The sequence below is a fragment of the Notechis scutatus genome, chromosome 3 (genome assembly GCF_049901735.1).
Source record: "Notechis scutatus isolate UNSWTSFEM ecotype Mainland chromosome 3, rNotScu1.2, whole genome shotgun sequence".
Taxonomy (NCBI): domain Eukaryota; kingdom Metazoa; phylum Chordata; class Lepidosauria; order Squamata; family Elapidae; genus Notechis; species Notechis scutatus.
Genome location: NC_142011.1, coordinates 71,708,442 through 71,720,373, shown reverse-complemented (window position 1 = coordinate 71,720,373; position 11,932 = coordinate 71,708,442). Strand labels below are relative to the sequence as shown.

Genomic DNA, 11,932 nt, shown 5'->3' with positions numbered 1-11,932 from the left:
AAATTCAGCCTCTTGTGCTGAACTGGTGTGGCTTATCGATGTTCAGAATAAAACTTCACAAAGGGGCATGAACATTCTTGATGGAATGAAATCATGTGGAAACTTAAAGCACATTTAAAGTTCATAATGATTCAAAAGTAGTCTCATTTTTTCCCCCAAAAAGAATCCACTATCAAGAATTTGTGTTGCCAAGACAAATATTCTTAGCCTCTGGGTGTCGCTGTTGGATTTCTCAAACATTGTAGTAAGTACATAAAGTGAGTTTTTAAGCTACTAGCAATGCATTTTTTAAAATTTAATTTTTAACTTCTGATTTAAAAATGGTTTAATTCGTCTCCTGTTTGGAATGTAAGGTAATAAAGGCAGACATGAACAAAAGGAAAATGGTTATGGCAATTCCGAATGGATCTTAGGTATTTTATTAAAAATAATGTTTTATAGATCTTAAGTGCTCTTCAATTCCACCTTTTACTTTAGGAACATGAAAGTTACAAGCATGGAAAACTTCAGCCAGTCATTGGAAATGGCTGCTCTTGGTGTGATTGAATTTTACCAACAGCTCTTCTCATTTGCTTGGGCATTTTGAAAAAAAGCCATGCATTGTTGCCAGAAACAACTCAAAACATTCAACAAGCTAGCTCAATACAATGCTTATATTTTTACTGAGAAATGGAAGGCACAGCTTGCTGTGACAAAGTGTTTCATGTGCTCCTCAGTTAAGAATATATTTTCTCCAAAATGTCATAGGCATGAGATTTACAATGAGGTTGTTTTCTTGAAGATGTTTCATTACCCAAACTAAGTAATATCATCAGGTATATGTTACCAAGCACTGATAATGAAATGTCTGCAAGAAAAAAACTGAGCCCAGGAGTACCAAGGACCCCTCATTTCAACCCTGAGCTACAAATATGCTCCTTACAGTGATTAAATCTTCATGAAAAGAATTAGATTCAAATTCAAAAATCTGTCCCAGTTTAACATGATGAGGTCCTTAGTGCAAAAGGATACATACATTGAAGCTATGAAAGTAATACATCTGATATTGCCATGGAAAGCTACCAAGGGAATCTGTCAGCTACAAAGTGAAGGAAGACGATTCTGACAAAACTGGGAAGTTTGACTATATTTTGTGAGAGATTTTAAATGGTACTCGCCGTTGGCAGTAAGGGCAAAATAGAATTCACAACAGCAAAACAGTTGACTTCCCTAACCACTGTCCTAACGTATTTTCCTGATTAATAGTTAATTGTATCTTTTTATACTAATATTTACACATAAATTAAAAAACTTTACATCATTTGTATGAGAACAGAAGTCTAATTTTAACCAGTTGCAAGTTTTAAAGAGTGCTTGTATGAAAGATAACTTTAAAAATTGCTGCCTAGATAATTCCTTGCACTTATTTTAGTTGATTTTTTTTAAAAAAATGTCATACCTATCAAAATGATTCCATGTGGTACTTACAAGGTGATGTTTAAAAATGTATTGTACCTCCTAAAATGATTCCATATGGCATCTTATTAACTAGATTGCTTTTTACATTACTTTCTATAAATAGTCCTGGGAAGAAAATCCACAGGAAGGGTTCTGAGAGCGAAAGCTTGCTAAGATTGTTCTGTAGAGGGTCTATTATAGGCAAATTGGCCTAGCTGCAAGAATAGATGCAAATCTATTTGCTCTCCGTACACCGAAGTCCTATTTGTGTGTGTGTGTGTGTGTGTGTGTGTGTGTGTGTGTGTTCCCGTGCATAAACAGCTGCTCTCCTGTGTGGAAGCCAAAAAACCAGAGCTGTCCGTCTCTCCTGCTTTTAATCATGCTTTAAGGCATGTTTGAGCAGATCCCCTTTGTATATAGTCAGGGTTGGCTAGCACAACTGTCACCATGGAAACGAATGCAGCAAAACTCAATTTGAGAAGTAGGAGCTGAACGCAGCAATTCAGCTTCTGCTTTGGAATTCACAGGAGCCTTTAAAAAGCCTTGCCAAAGATGACTGAATAGATTTGCTCAGATTACCTGTTTGGAAATGGGAAGGGAGATTTTAGCTATATAGTCTGTGCTGTGTTTTTCAGAACTGCCTAAAGATCATAGTGACACACACACACAGTCCTTCACAAATTGAATAAATGCTGTATATTGTGTGGAGCACTGTATTTTATTTACCACTGCCTTTCATTCAGAAGTTCAACGCAGGGTACGTTTCCCCCCACAGAAACAACCCCGTTAAGTGGGTTGGGCTAAGAATGACTGTCTGAAGGCCACCCAATCAGCTTGCATGATTAAGGGTAGACTTGAATCTGGTGCTGGTCTAACAGCTTAAGATCACACGTTATTCCTTATCTGATGCTCTGTAAATTTAAGGGGATGAGAAAAGAGAAAGATTTCCATATTTCCCAACTAGGCTCCCTTTTCTGACATGAATGTTTAACAGAACTCAGCTGGATGTGCCATACTTTGGCGGAAGAAATCTGCCGTTGTCCTCAGGTTTCTCCCAACCTCTGCATCCCCCAACTGGATGGTTGCAAGATGGGAACTTCCAGCTAGCTACAGTCAACTTCAGAAGGACTACTAGGAAGGGATGGAATGTGATCCTAGAGAAAACATGAATTGGCTTTATACTTACACTAACCCTGAACAGAAACAGGGAATAATATTTTCGTAATGATTTCATGCCCTTCAAAAAGGTAGACTCCTTAAAGCTCCCTAAATAACATAAACATCATTCTGTTGGGGGAAAGTTGTCCATGGATGGCAATTAAGCCAGTACTTGACTTGGAAATGCTGAGCTCGGCTTTAGGATGCCATCTTTTTCCCAACAGAGGATAATCAAAACAACCAATGTTAATTAGGACATGCACCAGAATGCACTTTCCCAAACTACACGTTGCCAAGGTGCAATTGTGCTTTTAAGAACATGTGTAGTGTAATACACATCCCCATGCTGATTTTGATACATTAATTTATATTGTTATTTTAGAGAAAAAGCAATGCAGTCCTATTTTCCTTACTGATTTCATAATCTAATCAAATCTATATGGTTTCTGATTGGTTGAGATGATTTCAGTAATTAAGAGGAAAAGAAGGGTTACTTAATGCTCTCTTTTTTAAGAGAATAGCAGAACAATATCATGGCTAAAATATAGAACCAAAGGATCTTTGCATTCTTACAAAGCATTTTTTTCCTTAAAAATTTAGCAGAGCTCTAATTTATATTGTGAATTATTTAGATGGTTTTTTATCGCTAGGAAGATAGAATATTAATCTTGTACAAGGTTTTTATAAAGAATTAGGGGGAAAGTATTAATAAACACCAACTTGTTACATAACTAATTTTCTACTCAGTTTGAGATAACCAGTTATTTATGTTAGGAATGAATAATTCCAAACCAAGGCCTCTTATTTAAACCATAGATTAATCTATCTTTGGAATCAAAGAAATTTCCTTCTCATGCACAACCTGGAATAATATTTTTGAACAATAGAGTTAAATCACATCTAGACAAGCATTAATTTTTAAAACAATATTGCCATTAAAGAGTATTTTATGGATTAATCTATAAATTTCTATTTACTAAGTCCTCAGTTCTAAGTCAATCTGGAAGCACATAGCAAAATTATTATCCCCCCACCTGAATATTTAGTATTGTTAAAGCCATCCCTTTATTTGTACATTGTGCTAATGTGCACATTATGGGATATCTTTCCTATTTAACAAATTTTTGGTATGGACATTTTTCTGCACAGAAGTCTTTTACATCAATTTTCCAACAAGTGGACTAATTTGACTTTAGAAACAATGCACAAATTTGGCAGTGCAAATGACTACCTAATTATTTGGAGTCCAAGATATCAAAGGGAATAATAATATTTCCCTTACTAGGTTGATTGCTTATTACAGACAAAGTGGAGACGTTCTCCATAGCAGCATGATATTCAAAATTCAAGAAACAACCTACTTTATGGCAACACACAAATTGTGAAAAAATAAATTTTTTCTTGATCTTCTCTGTCCTTATACAGAAAAGTATTGGACTCTTGGGCTAATCAATCTGTGGCAATTTTTTAAACTCCTGAATTCCAAAGTTGGGCTTGTTTTCAAAGTCCTTTTGGCATGGTAAAGATTGGATATATGATAGCACATTTATGCATTTATGTATGTCATGGTAGGTGAATTCTTGTGACTCTTGGCAGGTGAAATATTTGAGTTACAAGAATATTGAATTACATACTTTCTTAGACTATGTGAAGGGCAATAAAATAATTGTATTTCCTTTCCTTCCTATCACTGTGCTCAGATTTGTAACATTCTAATCCTGTTCATATCTGAATATTCTGGTAACTCAAAGTAACATTTCTTTCATCTGATGAAGGTGGACTACAATCCTCAGAACTTATACCAGTTTGTCTAATTTAATGTCTTCTAAACATATAGCCCAAACTGCCAGCATAAACAGAGGTTGGGGTGCTGAGGTTATGGAAGTTGTAGTCCAAACTATCTGCAAACCATCAACTAGTTGATACAACATTCAGTATCTACTGATGTCCCTACTAAACATCTTTTACTGTTACTATCTTTATGATTTATATTGTAAGATTCTTTGAGGTAAATCCTGCAAAGGAATATATGTTTTCTAATAATTAATTGTGAGCGTAGCAAAGCCTGGTTTGCCAATGTAGACTCCCATTACCCTCCCAAATAAATTGAATGTTATTTTAAATTTGATATTGCACTCTTAAAAGATATATATGTATTTACATTGTAAAAAGAGAGAAAACTGAAAAAGATAACAGGTCTGCAGTGCAACTCTAGACCTATTTCTACAGAAATGAATCCCATTAAGTTCAATTCTCATGTTACTGAATATAGAACTATTAAAATATTCTTTATAAATAATTTATATTTGACGTGAGATAGAAATACTTTATGGGAATTATAATTTTATATAATTTTCTTTTTAAAAACATAAACAATTGTGAGGCAGTAATTTTTATGGAGACTTAAGATTTGTAAAGAACTTGTATGTGTTTCTATGTCCTGAAATAAAGACATCTAGAAACAATTAAAAAGAATATTTTAAAAATAAGCTGGTACCAATGCATAGCCAGAGACTTACAAAGAAAAATAATACATAATCACTTGGAAGTTATATTTATATAGTTATATTTTCCCCAGGGTAATCATTACTAACATATAATATTATACATTTGGCACTATATTTGCCATTGGTCCAGCAATTGGCAAAAAATGTTAGGCATATTTTATTATTTATAAAAAAATATTTAGACAGTGAGCTCACGTTGAATAACTAGGTCTACTGTATTCTGGAAACTCTTCAGCAGTAATACAGCTTTTTCATGTTCCATATGTACAAAACTGTGTCCATTTGCCTGCAACAGACAAAATAGAAAAAAGTAAGTGTTTTAGAATTTAGTAACATGGGGCATATAGTTTAAAGATCTACCACTATCCCATGATATAGTATAATTTAGAAAAACAATGCTGTAGTACAATGTTTCTCTACTTTGATCACTTTAAGATGTGAGGACTTCCATTCCCAGAATTTCCCAGCCAGCATCATTGCAATGGCATGCTGTGAAATTTGTACAGATGTTTGAGGTTCAAACATCTGTACAAATTTCACAGCTTGTCCTTAAGCAATCATCAACTTTATTTGGATGTCTTTCCCATATTATGCCAATAGAGTTGTATTTTGTTTGTCTAAGAAATTTGTTCGGTTTAGAGAAGTTATTCCCAGCATCATACCCTCCATGTCCTTCTAGACATTCCCATCATCATGCTCAGTAGCTCATACTGAATTCTCTATAAAAATGTCAGATGAGGATGAGCAGCGAGGTAACTATGCATGCATTGGTCTTCTTTAAAAAAAAGTAATTTGCTGCTCGGAATGCATGGGGGAAGAGATTTACTTATTTACCCTTCCTTATTGATTAAGCAAAGACCCCCAGAGGAGCTTGAGACTGCTGAAACAATTTTAAAATCCTAAATAGTCATGGACATCAACTGAATTGGAATATTTTCAGGAAATCCTGTGTAGCCGACAATGCTTTGAAAAAAATAAAACCTTGCCTCATAATAAATGAACAACAGGCCCAACTGCAGAATCTGGCATTTGCTTCACTATACAAGCCATCAAGTACGAGTCACACGCATTTCTGTCTAGCAAACAAGCTCTTAAGCTTAAGCAAACTAGATAGATAGATAGATAGATAGATAGATAGATAGATAGATAGATAGATAGATAGATAGATATAGATGTAGATATATTATATTTTATATACACACACACACACACATATATATATACACACATACACACCCAAACCCACACACACACACACACATATATAGTATATACATATATATATAGTATATATGTATATCATATATATCAACTATTATATCTATATAATGTATATCTATCAATTATCTACCCATTTACCTATTATCTATCATTTATAACTATCTAATCTATCAATTATCAATTAATCTCAAGTTCTAAAGAGTAAAGCTGCCTTTAAGCACGACCCTAATTTTAATATAGTATACCATCTGGAAGGTATTAGAATACAGCAAAAGTCACTATCTTCATCATATTTTTCCTACAGTTGTTTTCCAAATTCCACCAAGAAAACAGGGAGAATCAACAGAACAACAAAAGTAGATAATGGTGTTGCATAAAACTGCACTCAATTAAACAACCATAGGAATTTCTCACTTACTGAAGTCCAACAGCCGTTCCCCAAAACTATTTCTATCTATTATTCCAGGCTGGAAAGATTTTGAATTCAGCACAACTAATAAATCAACTATGTCTTTATAGCTACTTAGGAACAAAATAAGCCAGGTCACAGGGCTTGTGAACCAATTGCTTACAAAAACTGTCATATTCCAAATAGCCTTTATATCAGACCAACATTTCATATTCGACAAGCAGAAGCCTATCAAATGCTTAGTGTTAATGGAAAGAAGCAATCTGCCTTAAGAAAAGTTTCCCCACCTCCCAACTGTGTAGGCTGTATTAGTGAATATCTCTAATAGGGATTTTGGGGGTGTGTGCATGTGCTTAATATTCCTATTTAAATTATTGAGATGTCCTATGGCTATATCATCTAGGACAACTATTTGTGGAATATGGAATTTATTTCTGAAAGCATCACTAACCTTAATTTACTCCAGACTTCTCTAAAACTTGGATTTATTAAATTAGCATCTACATGCGAAGTTTAGCATTTTTATTTGAGCATCTAACAGATGTGTAATTGAAGCAATCTGGTCATATTACTTGCATAATTGCTCATTTGAATAAAGAATATGAGTTTCATGCCTTATGCTTGGGTCAATCTCAACTATTTCTAATAATCATTGCAATGAATACCATGTTTTGGAACTCAAGTTTTATTTTTTAATTTATTCTTATGCATGTTGTAGTTCAGAATTCTAATTTATATATACAGTTTCTGCTCCTCAGCTTTGGTTTAGTAACATTTTGGGAAATAATAGCACGACCTAGGTGTAATTGCTGCAGTACAAGGTGGCTATTTTGGAGTTTTTAATTTGTATGTTCCCAATTCTCCTTCACCTGTCCCACGCATCCCATTTTTATACTCTCTTTTGGTTTAAATGAACCACTTTTTGTTTCCAAAATTGTGCATTCAAGTTCTGGCTTGGAGGCAAACTATACTGCAGTTGGTCAATTTGCTAGCATGACAATTTATAGTTTGTTGAAATGTATGAGGAAAATAAATAAATGCAAAGAGAGGAGGAAATCAATAAATGTAAAATCCAGTTAAGGAAAAAGTGTTTTTCATTGGAATAATTCTTTTCTTTAGTTCAGGTCTGAGCACCATGCCTGGATAGAAAAGCTTTTGTTGAAAAAAAATTTCAGAGCAAATTGTAATAATATTTCAGATATCTTGAGAGTGTTAAGACAATTCACCTAATTTCTGGTTGGTGGGATAGACAATATTATGTTGGCTTGCAAAGCAGACTTTAGAGATCCTAACATGAACATCCTTGAAATAAAATTACATTTGGCAAAAAGACTATAGTTGGTATAGCTGGTAGTATGACTTTATCATTAACAGAATGAGTTTCATATGGCAAGGGTATAATTTAAGGCTGATAACTTTCTCTTATTTGGAGTGATAAGTGAAAATTGTGGCTGCTCAAAGCCTTAATATGAAATGAACAGGTTTGAATAACAGGATGTTTTGCATGTGTATGGAGTAGAAAGTTGAATGCTGAATGTGACAAGAGCAGTATATGAAGAAACAATGAATGTGTGAGACTTAATGAAATGATTAATAAGTGCTTCAACATTGAACACAGATAGGAAAGAATACAACAATGTCCAATAGATTGTTTGATTTATTTTTGTGTAAATGTATAAACAGAGTTTTTGGTTTGTTGAGGGCATGGATGTATGTGTACCTTGACTACAAAATAATACTTGTTGCAATGAACCTAATATTTACAGCATTTGTTAGACTGTTTTGGAATGAGTATGGATAAGAATTCAAGGTAGTCATGTTTGACACCGCTATTGGAGTAAATGATTGCTAGTAATATGTGCACTGTGAAAAATTAAAGCAAATATCTAAATTTATGTAGCCTGGTAGAATGTTTACTAAAATTGGGAAGATGCTAGACGTGTAAATGATGGTAAAAGAGGATTTTATGTGTTTGTTGAGAGAAATAAATGTTTGTCAAAGGAATAAATGTGTGAGTGTTGGATATACAGTGGGAATGCATTATTTCAGAACGTTATGTGGAAAACAAGAAAAAATAGAGTTAAGTAAAACTAGGTGCTGAATCAATGTGGATTGAATACAGGAAAGAATGATCAACACAAAAATATGTAGAGATGGGTGTATAGAAACTGAATTAGGATGCAATATTAAATTGCAAAACAAATACATGAAGGGATAGTGGTGTATTGAGAAGAAGAGGAAACTCAAGACTGTTATGGTTGAATGGAGTTCATGAAGTTCTCAAAGAAAAAGAAGACTTTTCTAAAGAAGAAAAGTCAATCTACTGACATCATAAAAGCAAGGATGGTTTAAAGATTAAAATAGAATGCATGAGTAGTGTATGGTGAATGGTATTGACCAAAACTAGATTTAGCTGCTTACTATTTTTTTCTGCACTTTACCTGATTACTCCAACTTCCTTCCTTCCTTCCTTCCTTCCTTCCTTCCTTCCTTCCTTCCTTCCTTCCTTCCTTCCTTCCTTCCTTCCTTCTTTCCTTCCTTCCTCTTTCATGTTTTCAACATAATCTTTTAAAATGGGCAATAATATGACAAAATATCTGCATAATGTGCAAAATTTAAAAAGAAATATAACAATGTGGTCTTGGGTTCTTTTATTCAAATTCTCAATCTTTGAGTTTGATGTAATATTTATGCTCACTACTCTCATAAAATCTATAACTATACACATCCTATTTTAATAAAGATGACGGTTTAGATAGAGAATGACTGTGTTTGCTTCAGAGGCTTTTATGCTCTTTACCATTTTTATTTATTTATATTGAATTTATATGATCAGCCATCTCACAAAGGCAACAATGTTATAACAGATAACAAAATATAATTATTAGATTACTATTTTTAATTGCACTGATTGATAGAGATAGTTATCATAGCAAGCAGTAATAGCTAATCAAACTTACTGAAAAAGCTAAGAGGATCTAATTTTATTAACATTTATGTAAGGTGGAAAGCTATCAAGTAATTCCAGATTAATTGAGGAAATAAAATAGATGGCAAAAACTTCCATACTGTCAAGAAAAAAAAAATGACCATGGCCTTGTAATTACTAGGATCTACTTTATAAAGGTGTATGTTTAGATTTATAAACTTATATTCTATACATTTATAGAAATTATAATACATTAAAATTCTTACAGATACACTGAGATGTGTTATTCTATTTGCAGGTAGTTGATACCTTGTGTTACCCAGACACTTTAGCTTTAAGTTTCATTGTTTATAAAAATTTGCTAATGAGCTGGGGAACTCAGCTCAGAATAAAATATCTATAGTTTGGAAAGTTTGGCTCATTATTTGGAAATGTTTCTTAATTTTTGATTTATATCTTCAAATAAATATTGTTAGAATTGATATGCTAACCCATGCATTAAAATATACTGCTAGGAATTAATAAAAATTATACTCTGTGATGTGAATGATTTGTTTTCCTTGTTGACATGTGTCAAATAAACATATCTACCTTTTCAATATGAATATTGCTCTGAACTACTAATTTCTAATTGCTTATGTGAATTTGAGGAAATTTCTCACATAGAGTTAGAATGTTTTCCCTAGTATAGTTGAACAGTAATGTATTGTTTTCTAATTCCTAACTGATCATGTGTGCATATCACATGTGTATGTGAAGGTAGGATACCCAGGAACAAATAGTAATATATGCATTGTCAAATAAGTAAATCTATTTTTTTATATAACAGAGAAGGAAGTGAGAAGTGTAATAATAAATAGAGAGTCCACACACAAAAGATTTTTTTTAATTAAGTTAAATGTTGCTTTAACAAACAGCAAGAAAATAATTTAAGAGAAAGAGTACAAATTCCAGACGGATAAAAGACATTCAACAAAGCCTTGAATTTCATGTGCAAAACCTTCGAGGAATATTTCTGGCAGCCAGGTTTACCCTGGCCTCTATTTAGGTTTTTTTAAATATAAAGGCTGATGGTCCATCTTGTTGTAGTAAGTAGCCTTAAATGCAAAAACGTCTGTCTGTATGTCCCTTTCTCATTTCCTGATGGCCTAAATTTGATTTCCCAGCTAAGATTTGAAAACCTCTAATTTAGGCCACATCTATTTACTCCAGAGTAATCTTATTTTTGAATGGGAAAATAACATTTTAAAATGATGTTTTGATTGGAAATGAGTAAAACTATTCTTTTTTGTAAAATTCTATTTGATTTGATTGTGATGCAGTGCAAAGGGCTGTTCACATTTTCTATCCAAGGCATTTAATCAAAGGATCAGTATGTGATTCCTAAACATGCAGCATGGATAAACTGACACATGGTATATTGGTTGATTTACTTTACCGTAAGCAAGCTTTCAGCCTTCCTTCTTTTACAGCTTTCCCCTGAACCTTAGAGGCAATGACTACAAAGACTGCTGGAAAGTCTAAGGATGCATGAGGAATCCCTGCTACGATAGTACATGCTCCCAGATGGTGACACAAATGGAAGCAGGGAAAAAAAAAAAAGATCATTTGGGGCAAAATTAAATTATAAATGGTAAGTCTCTCAAAAACATAAGATAAATTAGAATTACAGTAAACTTCAGAATGTGAGGATGGGAAATATGCAACCAAGACAAACAGAGCTGCTTGGTTCCATCCTGCAGTGATACCACTTCACTTCAAATTCACGATTGTCATGGACATTTATAATTTTTAATGGCAACATGTTTTACTAAAGTGCAAGATGAAAATTTAAATGGAGGTATTATACTGATCCGACAGATCATATATGATCTCTTTCAAACACAAACCTACACCTTTATCTTTAATAAGAATTGCATGCTGGTTGTCTGAGTAACGGATCCTTGTATATCGCATAATCCATTTCCCTAAGATTTATCCTTGAAAATATGTTGACTTGAAAAAACGATTACTTCTATTATAGGAGTTATTCCCCCATTTGTCTTTTGTTTGTTTGTTTTAAACAGAAGGTTGTCTTTGTAATGAAAAATGTCCTCAGTTGTTAAGTTCGGTTAATGCATGAGGCAGGCAAAACAATGTATAGGCAAACTTTAAGCTTCCTTAACTGAAGCGTGTTGATGATGCTTTGGAGTGGATTGGCTTAGACACAAACAAGTGGGATTTAAGAAAAATCCAATCCTTCTTGTGTATTCGGGCCATCTGTAATAAGAA

The 11,932-nt window shown here is 33.3% G+C and overlaps 1 protein-coding gene across 6 annotated transcripts in view; it reads right to left on the bottom strand.

The window, feature by feature from the left end:
* Window positions 1-5,079: 5,079 nt before the first annotated feature.
* The window catches only part of LRRC7 (leucine rich repeat containing 7), a 197,538-nt gene continuing 190,685 nt past the window's right edge, over window positions 5,080-11,932 (bottom strand). For 4 of the 6 annotated variants that reach the window (XM_026665686.2, XM_026665685.2, XM_087960464.1 and 1 more), the window contains one exon: window positions 5,080-5,388. In XM_026665686.2, the coding sequence (XP_026521471.1) occupies window positions 5,281-5,388 (108 nt within the window). In that variant the 3' untranslated portion in view covers window positions 5,080-5,280. Of the gene's footprint in view, window positions 5,389-10,540; window positions 11,921-11,932 lie in introns of those variants that run through there. The other 2 variants (XR_015748611.1, XM_087960465.1) reach the window with 2 other exon arrangements.